This window comes from Quercus lobata, chromosome 12 (genome assembly GCF_001633185.2).
Source record: "Quercus lobata isolate SW786 chromosome 12, ValleyOak3.0 Primary Assembly, whole genome shotgun sequence".
Taxonomy (NCBI): Eukaryota; Viridiplantae; Streptophyta; class Magnoliopsida; order Fagales; family Fagaceae; genus Quercus; species Quercus lobata.
This window is the reverse complement of record NC_044915.1, coordinates 2,567,467-2,585,221: the sequence shown is the minus strand read 5'-3', so window position 1 is coordinate 2,585,221 and position 17,755 is coordinate 2,567,467. Positions and strand designations below refer to the sequence as shown.

Below are 17,755 nucleotides of genomic sequence, written 5' to 3'. Positions count from 1 at the left end.
ATTACAAGAATTAGTCCACCATGCACAGTTGTCCCTTTACTATTTGCAAAAGGATCTATGACGCTTCTTGCAAACTTATCTTATCCTCTCTCCCCTCCCCCTCCTTTTTTTTTTTTTTTTTTTTTTTTTTTTGTTGTTGTTGTTGTTGTTGTTGAGAGTTTGAGTTTATGCTTTGTAAAATCTCTTGTTCGCTAAGACACTTTGTATTTTAGATTACACTTTGTATTTTAGATTGCACACATTGAGGTTGAGGATAAAGCTTCAAAGGATGGCAGGATTGGCATTAGGGAACTCAGGTTTTGAGCTGATAACTCTTTGTGATCTGCATCGTTATAATGCATGCCAATGCTGAATCAAGCCCTGAATCTTTTCTTTCCATTGATTTGGATGAAATTTATCATTAGACAACAAGGCCATTTGTATATGGGAGATGGATATAAGGGAAAAACATTATTTTCCAAATAAAAGATTCCTAAACATGTCCCTTGATACACAATCACAAAAATTATCATGAAGCTACTAAAAACAAGGAAATAAAATTATAAAACCTAAAACTCTAAAAATTTTAAAAAGAATAATAAAAATCTTCCAATAATGACTATTGAGTTCACATCTCATCCAACGTGAAATTGTTTATTATACACATATAGATGCTCAAAGTAGAATTCCTTTGCAATATGATATTGATGCTCATAATAGAATCAACATTGAATGTATCAAAAAAAAAAAAAAAAAAAAATTTCTTGATTAAGTGTTGAATACATAAGCAATGGGGAAAGACACCTAGCACACCATTTGGTGCAGTGGTACCTTTTTCTTATTTTGAAGACTTGATAAATCATTAATTTTATTTTCCTTATTTCTTATCAAAGCTTATTTTACCTATAACTATCATTCATATAAATGATAAATTTTGACATTAATCTATAGTTCTGGGTGTTCTTTTGTAAAACGGTAACAAGGTTGTGGCAAGTGGGGTTGCAAGGATAAGGGCAATCTATCTTTTGGAAGGGCCTTCGGTCATAATACCAGTCTCCAACAGCCTTTGCAATTGTCTGTAGAATTGTTTTTCATACAAAAAAAATGGAATGAGTTACTCCACAGCAAAAAAGGGAAATCAACAATGAAAGGTAAAAAAGAATATGAAGAAAAATGTGATAGTAAAATAATTGATAAAATAATAGAAGAAGAAGAAATAGAGAAGATAAAGTTGCTTCTTACTGTTTTAGCCAGCAATGGAGAATCATCAAATAACCATGTCTCCTGCAATTCGGTTTGGCAGTGGTCATAGCAAGAGTCGATAAATAGTCCCTTAGATGAAGAGTTGCCAGTGTTTTCCAATGCTTTTAAGAAGTCAAGCCTAAAACCTGAAAATAGACATCAAGATAATACGCCAAATTTCCAGAAGCCAGTTCTTATCATTACCAATCTTGTTCCTTGATATATAGCAATGGTATTCTATATACTTGAAGAACTCTATTCTTGAAGACAAGATGATGTTGTTGAAAATCTATGCTTGCCTCCTTGAAAAATTGTTCAAGGATAAGAAAGAGGCTTTAGGTATTCACCTTGCATGGTTTGAATTTGATCGTCCGAGCACTTCTTTATATTACGTCTGCAATTATGCCAGGTGCCATGAGGATCAACTATAGTTGGTACCAAAATGTTTTTAATCTGAAAGAAAACAATGAGTATAGTACAGCTCTTAGAGGAATGAAAGGGATTAATTTTGAAATGAAAGTAGATACTAAAAATAATAATTTCATTTATAGATATGTCTTACCATTTGTCATCAGTATGGGCAAAAAAATTGTGAAGTAGAATAATCACAAAAAAATAAAAAAGAAAGTAGACGTCAAATAATCACATGATGCTTTTCCATCATATTTTTCTTGAATTTATTTATTTATTAATTTTTTGTTTTTTCTATTCATTTGTCAGAGAAAGCTTCACAAAAGCTTTTTCCAAAAACAGAATATAAGTTTTGGAGGGGAAAAATATTGAATGAAACATCCCAGTTACCAAAAAAAAAAAACAGACAAATCCCAAAATACACAGTCACATCAAGTGAGTGAAGGTGGTAAACCATTCTTCAAAGCACCAAGGCCTTGGCTCAGGTGGGGAAATGAGTGTGGTGGATTGGGGTTGGCCTTAGGTTCCAATTTCACTAAAAATCAGATTAACTTAAATTAGATTTTTAAAATGAAAACGAATTACCATTACATCAAGCAAAATGCCTGAGTCCAGAGGAAGATATTTGAAGTTGCTTCTCAAAGTTTAAACTATGTCAGTAATGTTGCTTAAGAAGTTATGATGTTATATATCGTCTAAGATGAAGGGACTTAGGGAAGCAATACCAATTTTATCCTTCTTTTAATTATTTATGGATGAGAAATGGAGTGGTCTCCATATATCAGAACCATCTCATGTTAAATGCAAATAAGTTCAAAAGCAAGTGAGATACCAATTCTTGAAGACATTCATACTTCTTAAACCAAGCTAGTGGCCAGTTTTCTATTTTTCAGTTTATATATTTATTTTACCTTCAAGGATAAGGAGCTATCCTATGTATATATTAAAAGGAAAGTTTAAAAGATTTCTTGCAAGCAGAGGATAGTAACACATCAAATTGAAAATAAATTCAAGAAATTGTAACTTTGTCATGGAATACAATGAGCTTACCTGCCATGAATCTGGCGGACTTCCATCCAGACAAACTGCTCCATATGTCTAATTTCAGAACATATTGAAACAAAGATTTGGAAGAATGTATTGTTTTTGAAAAGAAAAGAATATAGGTTTAATTTTGATCAGTTTGTCTTGCAAGAGATTTCTTACCAGCTCCTTTTGCCACCGCATCCTCAACAATAGTAATTGATACATTAGCACCTTCTGTTTTGAGCATTACTAGTGCCCATACTAGAAGATTCAACCATTGGATTAATCTTGTCCCAGCCATTCTGCGCATATCAAAATTGAGTGATCAAAATGCAGAAAATATTGAAGAAAACTAAGATAACACAGAGGAGAAAACAGATCAGATCATTGCTTTCAGAATTTTCAATTAAGTAAATTGATCAACAAGTAGCTTAATGACTTTGTCCCACACATAATTTCCAAATAGGAAATAGAATCAAAATCCCTGAGTAAATTGATAAACTGGTTTGATATGAAGCATTCATAAAAAAAAATGTCTCAAACAAGAGAACCCACAAAAGCACAACCACTAACCCCTGGAAAGATCAAGAACAACCATCTTCCAGACGACATGATATTCAACATCTTAGCAAGGCTACCAGTTAAATCACTCATCAGATTCAGGTGTGTTTCTAAATCCTGTAACTCCTTAATCACAAGCCCCTATTTCATCTCCACTCACCTTATTAGTTATAATAACAATAATCATGATAATAAGGATCGTGGTTATATCCTTGACATGTCATGTTTCAATTCTCCTCCTCCTACAAATAGACCAGTTATTACGTTTTATTGCGACCATGAGTTTGATAAAATTTTCCAGTTTGAAGTTCCCTTAAACCTTCCTTCTCATCATGCCACCTTCTTAGTCGGTTCGTGCAATGGCCTTTTGTGTCTGAATTTTTGTCCTCCTCGCACTATGATTAATGTTATTTACGTGTGGAACCCCAACATCAGAAAGTTAAAGAGGTTGCCTGATCCTTGTGAAAGCCAATCACACCTTGTGTCACTTGGATTTGGTTATCAATCTAAGAGTATTGACTACAAGGTTGTTAAGATTTTACGTTGCGTTACCTCTCAACTTGAGGTTGAGATGTACTCATCGAAATCGGATTCTTGGAGAAGGGTTGGGTTTTCATTTAGAACTAATGTTGAGTTTGAAATTCATCATAATTATTATTTGCCAATCCCATTCTTTGGTGGAGCTTTGCATTGGTTATTAGATACCATACCAGATGAAGAGAACAACAAGAGTGAAATGATTTTGTCATTTGATATCGATAAGGAGACATTTGAAGAGCTAGCGCCACCTGATCATTGCTTAGATGGAGAGCATCCTGGGAGAAGTCTTATGTTATTTAGGGGGACACTAGCTTTCATTAGATTTGTGAGCGTTGGTGAACATAAATTCACATGCATATGGGCGATAAAAGAGTATGGCACACATAAATATTGGAATAAACCTCTTGTTGTACCAAAAAAATATGATGGTTTTAATGGTTTCACCAAGTGTGGTTTAATTCTATCGCATGAACAATTTCGGATGTCCTCTAATGGCGTATCAAAGATGCGGAAAAAAACTAAATATGTTTTAATTGACCCTGAAACTTTTCGTGAAAAACGTGTTCATATTCAAAATATTTCATTTGTAGCTACTTTCATGGAGAGCTTAGCCTTACTCGATGGAGCAAATGTGATAACTTATTAAGTGCATGGAGATGTTTGTACTAAAAAGTGAAGTTATCGGTTGTATAAATGAAATAAAATCTTTGTAATGCTTTTCTTTTTGAGTTATATATTCTAGAATCAGACACACAGTCACTCAATCTGAGTGTCTAATTCAACTTTGAAGACATATATTTGTCCGAAACTGGAGCTAGTAATGTACAGAGGGGTTGATATAGAGAGGAAAACTAGGAGGAATTTTCCACTGGAACATCCAACCCTCACAGAATTGGATTGAACTGCTTGCAATCAGCCATGCCTCTAACCAGAACTCAACTTTTACCCAGGCACCCCCTTTACCCTGTTTTGGAATATTTTTATAAAGATTACAATATTTTTATTAAATGTTGATTTAAGTGTGTAAATAGAAATCAGTTTTATTCTTTGATGTCTTTCCTATATATCATGGAGTAATTCTTAGGTACTTCTGGAGTATAGAAAATAATATTCTTTCTTCTCACATTTATGGTGAGATTCACTCATTAAATTCATGTGGAGTCTACTCATTAAATTCATAGTAGGGTTCACCATGAATGTAAAAGGAGGAAGCATCATTTCTTCGTACATTTCTTCGTACTCCAGGAATACCTAAGAATTTTCTTATATTATGAGTTGGCCAAATTAATGCATATTGATTAGCAAACCTTTCCAAATGTTGGTGCACCTGATGTACTTCCTTATTAAATATTTTCTTCAAACGTTTTCTGAATTGCTAATCTGATATGTTTCTTTAAATGAATTTTAATTGGCATGGATTTTTTACTTTTAAATAGATTTCTATATCCAGCCATATGTGTTAGAGAAAACCATTATTCTCATGGGCACTATTTTCTGCAACCAAAAGCCTTTTTAGGTTATCACCACCTTATTTCCCTTTGAGCTACCTATCAAAAGTCTTTTTAAGTTACACCACATTTTCTCATCATTGTTCTATACATTATCCAGCACAATTAAGTACTTCTTTTGTTTGCCCAGCAAAAAAAATACTTCTTTTGTTTGAGTTCTCTGCGAAGTTTGCAAATGATCCATATTAAGGATTTCAAGTTTCAAACCAGTTGCAAATCCAGTTATCTTTTCAATAATTGTTTTCACATCAAAGATATCAGAGACACACACCTACATCTTCAACTCAAAATAAGTCTTCACTTTCTCATCATTGTATACATATTGTGAAAGTGTGGTCTTCCCCATTCCTTTAATTCCCACTATGGATATGAACGAGACATTTTCTTCCACATCAATGTTCAATAATAAATCTATGGTCATTTTCTTATCCTCTTCTCTCCCAACAACTGATTCTTCTCGTGCGAATGAGTGAGTTTGGTCCCTCTCCCTCACCTTTATTAATTTGCAAAGGATGCTCTATCAATTGGAATTTGTTCCAAGCATTTGCTGTTGCATCAAGTCTCTCCCTTATGGCCATTATTTTGTGAGCCATGTTAAAATAAAAAGCAATTTGGTTTGAGATCGAAAAGAAAGTGTGTACCTTCTTTGCCATTTTATCACCCCCCATCACCCTTTAATTTGTCGCAAGTCTTCAGTAGAGAAATCACTCAACAGATCATCTGCGCCATATACTGCCTCTCTAAGCTTCTTGACTATTTACTTATTTAGTGATAATATCTTGTTTCCTTTGTTAATTTATTTTATTTTATGTATTTCATCTTTTATGTATATCATAATAATAATATATATATATTAGATTATTATTATTTATATTATTTTATATTTTATATGTCAATCTTCATTTGAAAAATAAATAAATAATCTCCGTTATTTTGTCAATGTCTTTTAAAGGTTCAAAACCTAAAAAAGAAAATAAATATTGAAAAGAAATTTTAAAAATAAAAAGAAGTATGAGTTTAAAACCCAAAAAAAAGAAAAAGAAAACACAAATTGTTAACTAAATAATTTATTGTTCCTCATGTAAATTTGTGTATAAGTAATAAAACACATATGGTCTATCTTTATCTCAAAAAAACAAAAACAAAAAACATATATGTAAGAATGATTCCATAATAAACTTGAAGTTTATTATTACTTTCGATTATGAAGTTTCAAATACATATATCTTTCATTAACCATTCTTCATGATTCTTAAACTTGGCTTTTGTCAATCTATTTGTGTTGCTTTTTGTTCCATTCATTGGTAAAGTACAATAACCATATATGTGAGACGCCCACATCCATACTTATATCTTAGTGTGTCTTGCAAGTTATTTTACAAATTTGAAAATTTAGACTTTGGAACATGGGGCTCTTTTGTTAGATAACGCATTTTTTTTTTTCTTCAACTAAAATTGGCATGTAACAAATTAAGAATTAAGCCTCTGTTGTTTGCATTCGTGAAGTCTCGTTGTAGGTATATATTGTAAAGCATCCTATAGCAATGGATAATAATTAGATGAAATTTGCGTCTAGCGCCAGGAAGGATTTTCTCAAAAAAAGAGAGAAAAGGATTCCATGTCCGTGTACTAACTGTGTGAGTAGAAAACTGTTTGGTCTAGGACTCTAGATGTTGCATGTGATCACCTATTTTCATATGGGATTGTTAAGGGTTATTTATAACCTTGGGTTTTTCTTGGAAAATCAACATTTGCAATGACTTCTACTGAAAAGTCAATGGTTACATCCAAAAAATCTTTAATGAAGATGGTGATATTCTTGAGATATTGCATGAGCATGACTATTCTGGTGTCAAAACCAGTGAAAGAAGGCCTTACTGTGCAACAAGCTGCACAAGGTTCTAATGAAGAAAAAACTTAGATATAGTATTTTTAACCATTTAAAATTTTAAAATAAAGTGATGGGCTTTTTCTTTGGTTGGGTTCTAAGTGCCAATTTGTAAATGTTTGGGGAGAGGGGACCAAGAGTAATTATTTTGGACCTAAATGTTAAAAGAATTCAAAATATATAACTATTATGATTTTAAAAAAAATTTGGGGGGCCACTGCCCCTCTAGCCAATAAACAACTCTGTCCATGGATGAGGGAACCACAGAATCTATATCTAGTACCCAGCCACAATTGTGGAACCATTTTTTTTTTTGGCTCAGATCTGTAAATTTTTCATATCTCACAAACTCAAGACACAAAAAAGAAGCTAATAAAGACCGAACTGAGATCAACGGTTGTGCTTGAAATCGATGTCGATTTGCTCTTCAGGTTCATCATTAATTGCAGGATTGTGATCATAGGGGCTCAAGCTTTCATTGCAAATCTCCAGCCACCTCCTTTGTTATGTCAAACGTTAATCACAAAGTGACAAATTCTAAAGTAAATTATACTTTGCCAAACTGATCTCTAGTTATTGGGATAAATGATATAAAGGAACGTAATACAAATTCTAAAGTAGATATATAGAATGACCCTACTTCTACCCTTCCTTATTGTACTCCTTTTTTTTTTTTTTTTGGTAAACTACGTATTTGATTCCTATCCTATATACTATATTTTAATTTAATCTCTAACCTTACAATTGTGTCAATTTGGTTCCTAACTTTTAAAAACGTGGCCATAGAACTTTTTTTATGTAGTGTCAGTCCCTGTCATTATCTTTTTTATGAAAATTGATGACTTGTCTAATGGCTAAAATAAAAAATAAGCTTTCATTTATGTCACAATAAACTTAAATTTTATTTTAACTGTTTGTCATGTCAGTAATTTTCATCTAAGATATAACGGCATAGATTAAATTGACACGATATTAAAAAGTTAGAGACCAAATTGATACAATTAAAAAAGTTATAGATTAAATTAAAATATGGTGTAAATGTTAGAGACCAAATATGTAGTTTACCATTTATTTTTCCTTTAAAAAATCATTATATATATATTTATATATTTTTTTAATGTTCATGGATTTTTTTTATTACGTGGAGACGTGGCTTTTTATTATCTTACAATTACTTTAATAATATATATATATATTCCTCGGAATTTCTCAGGAGCGTTAATGAAAACCCTACCTCTCTTTATATTAATAAAAACCCTAAAAACCCTACGTCTCTCTCTCTCTCTCTGAAAAATGTCTCAGACAAGAGAACCAGCAAGCGAACAACCACCGACCACCCTTCGACGTCAGAAGTATCTTCACTACAGTATTGTACTCAATATCCTGGCAAGGCTACCAGTTAAATCACTCCTAAGATTCAGGTGTGTTTGCAAATCTTGGGATTCCTTAATCACCAGTCCATATTTCATCTCCACCCACTTATATATCAATAACGTTGATCGTGGTGATTATATTGTTAACATGCCCTGGTATGTGAACCCTTCTTCTCCTCCTTATTCCAACAGACCAGTCATTACGTTTTATTGCGATCATGATGGGTTTGATAAAATTTTCGAGTTTGAAATTCCCTCAAGGTTTCCGCCTTATCAAGCTAACTTAGTCGGTTCGTGCAATGGCCTTTTGTGTTTGGAATTTCAAGTATGGGAGGAGAGATGGCAAGCAGCATCTAAAACTGCTATTATCTACTTGTGGAATCCCAGTATTAGAAAATTAAAGAGGTTGCCTGATATTATGTTTGACTGCTTTTTTGACTGCTTTATTCCACTCGGATTTGCTTATCATTCCGAGGATAATGACTATAAAGTTGTCAAGATTTCATATTATTCCAGGAGAAAGCTTGAGGTTGAGGTGTACACATCAAAATCAGATTCGTGGAGAACACTTGAGGACCTTGACGTTTCATTGAGACCCAAAACTGATGACTTTGGATTTCATTTTTCTTTGCCAATCCCATTTTTTGGTGGAGCTTTGCATTGGTTAGTAGATATCATACAAGGCGAAGAGAAGCACAAGACTGAAATGATTTTGTCATTTGATGTCAATAATGAGACATTTGAAGAGCTAGCTATGCCTGACCGTTGCTTTGATGGAGCAGGCAATGAATTTGATGGGAAATGTATTTCGTTGTTTAGGGGGAAACTAGCTTTGATCAGATTGGAGACAGTTGGAGAACAAAGTTTTGCATGTGTATGGGCCATAAAGGAGTATGGCAAGCATAAATCCTGGAATAAACCTCTTGTTGTACGAGAACAATATGATCGTTTCTATGGTCTCACCAAGCGGGGTTTCATTCTTTTGGAAGATGAATCCCACATCTTTGGTAATGGTCAATTAGAAATGCCGAAAAAATGAAAGCTCGTTTTGATTGATCCCGAAGCTCGATGTGAAGGGTGTTTTGATTTTCAAGATCTTTCATTCGTAGCTACTTTCATGGAGAGCTTAGCCTTACTTGATGAAGCAAATGTGATAACTTATTAAGATGTGTGTAAAAACTGAAGTCATTACTGGTATAAATGAAATGAAATCTTTATAAGGCTTTTCCATTTAGCAGCATATATATATATATTTAATGGTCGTGGCTATTTTATATATATTAGTATTTGATATTGTTATGTGGATAGTACATACCCAGATTACAGCTCTGACTATTAACATTCTCTGGTCACCTTCTTGTTTGCTAGTTCTAGCTATATGGTCTTTACCGGTCTGTGCTTCTATTAATTAGTGCTTTTGTATGCATCAAGGATAAGCATTTCACAGATTGTGATAGAATACAAACTCTCTTCAAAGACTACCTATAACTATGAGTAGAGATGGGCATGTTAATGCCAAAAAGGAGTCAAATCTATTTATTAATTACCATGGGGGATCCATTGATTACCAATTGTTAATGTTAGGATCCTGTCTCTTTGCTTGCTGGTGGCCACTGCTAGTGCTAGTAGTTCTCTATTTGTGCTTGCTGTTGTATCACTGCAAGTTGCAAAGTTGCTGCATATAATATATAGGAGCTGCGTACCACACCACTAGAGCGCTGCAATACTGCTATTATATTGCAGTGTTATTGTGTCATGTACTAATATTTATTAGCAGCCAGTCTATTAGTAATTTAGTAGTACTCCTATTAGTTAATTACAGCATGTGCTCTATCTAAAATAATAACAGCATGCAGTGTTATTGTGTCATTTACTCATATTAATTAGCAGTAGTCTATTTATTAGTCATTAGTAATTCTATTAGTCAATCACAACATTTTCTTCTATGATGTAGAACAGACAACACAGACTTTTTTGGAGCAGCAAGGGCACTGGAAGTCAGTACCGCACAAGATGAAGGGGTGGGGGGTGCTAATAGAGGTCATCGGAGTGACGATGTCGAAATTGCATGAAATTTGATAGATTGAAGGAAAACAACATTCTAATCTAGACTCAAGATTTTAGTTTCAAAATTAGATTGAGGTCTCTTCTGTTTTGGGACGTCTCTTAGAGACAATATTTTCAATTTTCGTAATTATCTAAATTTTGTTATTTTTGGCAAAAATAGCTATTTTGTCACCTAATAACGTGATTAGCTAATAGAGTTCAGGAGTGATTTTAGTTTCAACATTCATCTAGACTCACTCTTTTGTTTTGGGATGTCTCTTAGAGACAATATTTTAAATTTTCGCAATTATCTAAATTTTGTTATTTTTGGCAAAAATAGCTATTTGTCACCTAATAACGTGATTAGCATAGATTAGGATTTTTAGGTGTTTTCATAGCCGCCCTAGGGTTTCTTTTACTATTTAAACATATTGTAGCCTTCAGGAAAATTTAGTTTTCAAATTTATAGAAATACAGACTTTGTCTAATTCTCTCTGGTGTTTAGTTTCTTTTTCATTTAGAAAAAAAACGTGTTTGTTTTCTTGTAGCTTCCGCGACATCATTCTATCTAATTGGCTATGTGATTAATTTGGAGTACTTAGTCAGTTAGTTGGTACTGCATTTAGTTAGTTACTAGCTAGTCTAACAGATTGTCAATGGCCTAGTTAAATATATAAGGCTGATTCTCATGATAGATTATTGTACATTCATTCATTCATTCAAGAAATATATATTTCTAGTCTCAAACAAACTCTTCTCAATTGCTCTATTCATTGTGCTCTTTTAGAATGAGTGAATGATCACAGGTTTGGAGATTGAACCCTCTTCACACTTAAGCGGCAATTGAGCTCGCTCGGCCCTGTAATCCCATAAAGCTTATCCATCCCTATTATTCTTTTACTGGGCCCTGAGCTGAGCCCACGAGCCCGTTATTCTATTTTCAGATCCCCACGCAAAGTATCCTTGCTATCGTGAATTGTGAAATATAGAGACTTTTCTTCTTGCTATACGAAAGGATTTAGACAAGAAAATGACTTTAGAAATTACCAATGTTTTTAAACATATATAGTGTGTGGTGAAATCTTATAATCATGCCATAAAATCCTCAATCAAATTCATTTTTATAAGTTTTGAATGAATCTCAAGTGCATGTGGTGGAATTACTCAGTTGTTTGACATGCAAAACTCTAAAGAGAAAGTGTGGTCTTCCCCATCTCTTTAATTCCCACTATGGATATGAACGAAACATTTTCTTCCACATCAATGTTAAATAATAAATCTATGATCATTTTCTTATCCTCTTCTCTCCCAACAACTTATTCTTCTCGTACGAATGAGTGAGTTTGGTCCCTCTCCCTCACCTTTATTTGCAAAGGTTGCTCTATCAATTGGAATTTTTTTATATCATTTGCTGTTGCATGCCATCAAGTCTCTCCCTTATGGCCATTAATTTGTGAGCCATTTTAAAATAAAAAGCAATTTGGTTTGAGCTCAAAAAGAAAGTGTGTACCTTCTTTGCCATTTTATCACCACCCATCACCCTTCGACGCAAGTCTTCAGTAGAGAAATCACTCAACAGATCATCCTCGCCATATACCGCATCTCTAAGCTTCTTGAGCCAGTCCCTGACTTGATGATTCCTGTCTTGCTGCTCCTCTGCATCCTTGTCCTGAAGTCTGCCCTAAGAAAAATAGTTAAGATGCATTTAATTCTTTATTAAATTGATGTAAATCAAAAGTAATGTAAAATAAAAACCTTTATAGCCAGTTAAAAAGTAACGTAAAATACACTTAAAAAGCTAGTGAGAAGCAATGTAAAAAGAAGAATGGGTCACAATATTCAGCAAAAAGAAAAATAACTGGTCATAGAGCAATATGATAAGAAGTTGTTTGTCCTCTTTTATGGTCTAACGAAGGTTTATGGGAAATTTCCTAAATGCATGTGATCTGCAATTTGCTCCTCAAACGTCAAAAGAAGGGTTGGAAATTTCCTACACCATGCCAAACTTGTTTGTCCTCTCCCTCAAAGTGTTTGGTGGGGGCAAATAATTCGTTGAAAATTTTCACAATTACAGTATTCTCCTCAAAAGTTGTGCCAATTTACTTTCTCTCTCTCTCTCTCTCTGAAATTAATACAACACAATGTTTGGTGGACTGAGATTCTCTAACATTAATATTGTTTGGTGGAAAAAAGAAGAGATTCAAGCTCGTAATTTTCAGATTCTCAACCCAACAACCCGGTATTCTTAGGTTTTGTAAGACAGGTTGTAATTGTACCAAACTGAATCAAGCTGATTATTATAATTTTAAGATCATTTAATTTTGGTTAAAATGTAAAATTGACTTTCTAATTTTCTTCAGATTTTATTTTAGTCCCCTAATTTTACTTTTGTTTAATTTCAATCCTCTAAGTTTCAGATTTATTCAATTAAGGCCTTTTTCGTAAACTTTTGTTAAAATTTTTTGAAAAAAAAAATTCTGAATTTTTTTTTTTAATCATTAACTGAATTTTCTTAATTTAAAAAATTGGAAGAAAAATTTATAAAATTGAAAAATTAACCACAACATATAACAAAAGTTAATGGAAGAGCCTTAATTGAATAAACTTGAAAATTAGAGGACTGAAATGAACAAAAGCAAAATTAGAGTACTGAAATGAAATCTGAAGAAATTTAGAGGGTTAATTTTGCATTATATGAAAAATTGAAAGAGTTGGTCAAAATAGTGAATTACATTTTCGTTTTTCATAAAAAGCTTTCTAAAGTAGTTTACATATATGCCTTAAGGGCATACGTTAGTAAATTTATATATATATATATATATATATAATTTTTCCCCAAAAATTAATGGTAATGAAAAAAAAAAAATTATATCAGTCAAAAACAATATAAAAACTTATGAAGAAACTTTTCTAACTGGCCAAAAAGTAACCTAAAAAGAACAAATGCCACATAAATTTATTGGGAGTTGCGCCAATGACCCCATTTCTTTTACTTTTGTCACTCTCATAATGTTAATAGTTGGGTTTTGTCGATGAATATTCATAGAGCATACATCAACCATTCATTTTTAAATAACTTAAAAAATTAAATAAAAATTAACAAAAAAATTTGTCTGCTTTTTCAAATTTCTATAAAAAAATTTTAATTTTAATTTTTTTTTTTTACTAATATATGCCTTAAAAAGCACATGTTAATAAATTCCAAGTTAATAACATGACTTTTTCGTTAGATTATGGTACATTGTGATTGGAATTGGCAAATAGAAACAAAGGAAAAAAAAGTCTTGAAATCTTTCCACAAAAGTCACCATGTGGCAGTTTCCAGTGAGTTTCCACACTAACTTTATCTTCAAAGCAATCGGCTATTAGTGACCTTTGCAAATCAGGCACAGCCCTTAACAACTTTGCTCAATTTTCAACACTAATCATTTCATCAAACCTATCAAATTCCTAGACATAACCACTGATCAAAGCACCATGCCAAGATAATAATAAAGGTTTCTTGGAAATTCCCCTCCCCCTCTCTCTCACTCTCTAGCATTTTCCGGGGTGGATTGATACACATTGAGTAGAAGGATTAAAATTTTTTTTTTACATACGCATAAAGAACCTTAAAAGTTGTGCATGTTCCTTCTCTTTTTCTCTATGTAAAGAAAAATTATAGTCACATCGTAAATTTCACCGAAGATTTCATATACTCTTTTACAATCACAATTTTGTTCGTGGGAGGTCCACCACAATACAATATTATGAAGAGGGTATGAAATTTTCAATTACTCTCTGAAATTAACACTATGTTTAAAGAAAGGAAAAAAAAAAAATTAAGGGAATAGATTTGGAAAAAAAAAAAGACAGAAAATACTATTTATGTATGTGTTTGGAAGTAAAAATGAAAAAAAAAAAAAAAAAGGAAAGAAAACGAAGGAAAAAATAATGCTAAAAAATTATTTTATTTTTTATTTTTTGTAAATTATAAATGAATAATTCAATAGGAAGAATTAAACATAATTTTACAAAAATATTCAGAACTTTTTTATACTTTTACAAGGGTACAAGAGTAATCTTGTATAAAAAGTTAATCATTTCTCTTTTTTTCTTTCAAATCGGACAGAAACAAAATTTGGAAAAATGTGTGGATTCCAAAATTTTCCCATTTTTTACTTCCTCTTGTCCAGTATAGCCAAACATTGGGGTGAGTTTGGTTCAGCTTTTTGAAAATGAGCTTTTTGAAAAAGTGGAGTTTTTAAAAAGTATTTTATGAAATTGGGTTTTTGTAAAAACTGAGTGTTTGGTAAAAGTTATTAGAAAGTGTTTTTTGAAAAAACTGAGTGTTTTGGCTAGAACTTATAAAAGTGGTGGTTTGAGTGATAAATTATCAAAAATGACAATGTATATATAAAAAAGTTTATTTCATACTTAAATCAACTACTTCATAATACTTAAATCAATTTTTCTCTTTCTAAAAAAATTATTTTTCTCTCACCAATATTAGCTAATAATAACAACTCACTTAAGATTTATTGTGAAAGTATTGTGAAAATATTGCGATAATTGATATTAATTTTAATTTGAACGTAATATTACAATTATTTTTTTTCTCATTCTAAAAGAATTATTTTTTTCCTCACAGATATTAGCTAATAATAACCTACTACTTAAGATTTATTGTAAAATTATTGTGAAAATATTACGATAATTGATACTGATTTTAATTTGAATCTACTATTAAATTTTTTTTTCTCTTTCTAAAAAAATTATTTTTTTCTTACTAATATTAGCTAATAATAACCTATCATTTAAGATTTACTGTGAAAATATTGTGATAGCCTTTTTTTTTTCCCCTCTCTTTTTTCTCCTCCACACACGTATCCTTACTCTTTTCTTTTTCTCCTTCTTTCCTTTTTTTTCCCCTTACCATTTCCCCCAAACTCCAGAACGTTCTTGAGAGCTCTCTTTCTTCCTCTTTCTTTTTTTTATTTTCTTTCATCCTTTCTCCCTTTTCTCTTAACACTTTGTCTGCAAGTTAATATATATATATATATATATATTTTTTTTTTTTTAACTAGTTAGATGATGTTATGTGCATATTAAAGGTCAATGGCAAAATACAATAATATTTAGTTTATAAATATTAATAAATTTATAAATCAAATTAAACCCTATCTAATTTTTTAATTTTCAAATTCCTCTAATTTGAAAGAATTGAAAATAAAGGTTTCTCCTCAATTCCTTGCTTCCATCCATCCTATTGTACTGTGTTATTCTTTAATTAACAAGTTTGGAAAAGAAGTTAATTTGATTTTGGACTGTGATTACAAGTTTCAGTAAAGAGGCAATGTGATAATAATTATATAATTATAATGTACCTATTGGTTTTTGGAAGTTTATAACATTCTTGCTATCTTTATTTATTTATTTATTTTTTTGTATGGTACTGTACTTTCAAGAAATCAAGTATTGGGTAATTTTTTTTCCATTTTTTTTTTTGTTGTAAATTTTATATTATTAAGTGGATTATAAATATTTAAGATAGTAATTAGTATTTAGCCTACATAATGGGAGACGATAGATTACAATGGGAGATAATAATTTGATAAGAATTTTTATTAATTAGCTAAGAGTTTTTATTTTTATTTATTATAATTTGATAATTACAATGGGAGATGATAAATTTAAATTTTAAATGTCTCCACCGAAGATATTTGAAAACTCAAAACTTGTTGATCGGGAGTAACTACCAAAATATCAACACTTGGATATTATTAGATAACAAATTTTAATAATAGATCATGATTTTTCTTTTTCGTCTACAAGTGTTACATATGTGATATATGTAGGCTACTCTCCACTTTGAGAATTGTTATCCAGATGTCTAAAAATACACACTACGTTTTTTTTTTTTTTTTTTTGAGAATGAAAATACACACTACGTTAATTGACACAATGACTCAACTTTTATATATTGTATTGTGTTATTATTATTATTATATCACATCATATATAACTTTAGGAGGAGAACCTGAATCATTCTCACTTCAGTGACATAGGGTGAAAGTTTAAGGTTGTTAATTTGGATTTTATACCCTGAAATTTCAGAATTTATCTTTTCAGCATACTGTCCAATTCCTTTAAGTGCTGAAAACTCTTCAGTGGACCACATGTCATGGATGTATGTCTCAAGTTGGTTAACCAAGAAAGAAGCTTGAGACATAAAAAAATTCTACTGGCGGCTTTGTCTAGTCTATCAAGTTTACCATGTAGGACCCATTAATTTTATATATAAAATTGTACTAGGAGTAGAAGTCTACTACTACTAGGAAAGCTGGAAGGTAACGTGAATTCACTTAATTAGGGATTTTTTTTTAATTTTTTTTATTGTGTCTTTTGTGTAGAGGGGGGGGGGGGTTGGGGGGGGGGCAAATATGGTATTTCAGGTCATTATTAGTCAAAACATTTGAAAGTTCAGGGGGGTAGGTGCCCCCCCCCCCCCCCTCCTCCCTCCGCCCTTGCCCCCAGGCACATTTGTGGAACCAATTTTTTTTTTTTTTTTGGCTCAGATTTGTAAATTTTTCATATCTCACAAACTCAAAACACAAAAGAGAGGCTAATAAAGACCGAACTGAGATCGACTGTTGTGCTTGAAATTGATGCCAATTTGCTCTTCAGGTTCATCATTAATTGTAGGATTGTGATTAAAGGGGCTCAAGCTTTCATTGCAAATCTCCAGCCACCTCCTTTGTTATGTCAAACGTTAATCACAAAGTTACAAATTCTAAGTACTTAACTTCCAACGATGGTTATAGAAGATTAGATTAAATATTCTAACTCCTATAGCGGTTGTGGAAGTTAATTCCAAACCTTCTGACTTCCTCAAACATAAAGGAAGTTACAAGACAAGTAACCGTTTCAAGAGCACAATATATAAACACTCATTTACATCAAATGAAGGTAAGTTTTAGACAACTCCCAAAAAGTTGGAACTCCAGAATTTAAGAGAGAAACTAACTTAAGCATCAGAGGGTTCTTAGCCGGTCTGCCCTGGTCACCTTTGATCATGTGTTTTCCTTTTCAGGCCTTTCAAGCAATCATTAGATCATTGAAGCCTGGAGATTCAGCCTATTGATTTTCTGTGTATCATCAGTAATATTAAGTAACCGGAAATAAATTACCAGTTGGAAATG

The 17,755-nt window shown here is 31.9% G+C and overlaps 3 protein-coding genes across 3 annotated transcripts; 2 read left to right on the top strand and 1 right to left on the bottom strand.

The window, feature by feature from the left end:
* Window positions 1-878: 878 nt before the first annotated feature.
* LOC115971663 (pectin acetylesterase 8-like) lies at window positions 879-2,689 on the bottom strand. Its single transcript, XM_031091668.1, has 4 exons — window positions 2,683-2,689; window positions 1,569-1,778; window positions 1,222-1,367; window positions 879-1,055 (listed from the first exon to the last, which is right to left on the bottom strand). Exons 1-4 carry the CDS (start codon window positions 2,687-2,689, stop codon window positions 879-881), a joined length of 540 nt encoding a protein of 179 aa, XP_030947528.1.
* A 501-nt stretch (window positions 2,690-3,190) lies between these two features.
* LOC115971662 (F-box/kelch-repeat protein At3g06240-like) lies at window positions 3,191-4,405 on the top strand. Its single transcript, XM_031091667.1, has one exon. The coding sequence runs from the start codon at window positions 3,191-3,193 to the stop codon at window positions 4,403-4,405; it is 1,215 nt and encodes a 404-aa protein (XP_030947527.1).
* A 4,043-nt stretch (window positions 4,406-8,448) lies between these two features.
* Window positions 8,449-9,567, top strand: LOC115971660 (F-box/kelch-repeat protein At3g06240-like). Its single transcript, XM_031091663.1, has one exon. The coding sequence runs from the start codon at window positions 8,449-8,451 to the stop codon at window positions 9,565-9,567; it is 1,119 nt and encodes a 372-aa protein (XP_030947523.1).
* The last annotated feature ends 8,188 nt before the right edge of the window (window positions 9,568-17,755 follow it).

Coding starts and splice junctions, on each gene's coding strand:
- LOC115971660 (XM_031091663.1), top strand. CDS start 8,449: ATGTCTCAGACAAGAGAACCAGCAAGCGAACAACCACCGACCACCCTT.
- LOC115971662 (XM_031091667.1), top strand. CDS start 3,191: ATGTCTCAAACAAGAGAACCCACAAAAGCACAACCACTAACCCCTGGA.
- LOC115971663 (XM_031091668.1), bottom strand. Junction 1,368..1,568: donor TCAAATTCAAACCATGCAAG/GTGAATACCTAA, acceptor GTCTATTTTCAG/GTTTTAGGCTTGACTTCTTA. Junction 1,056..1,221: donor CTCCATTGCTGGCTAAAACA/GTAAGAAGCAAC, acceptor ACAATTCTACAG/ACAATTGCAAAGGCTGTTGG.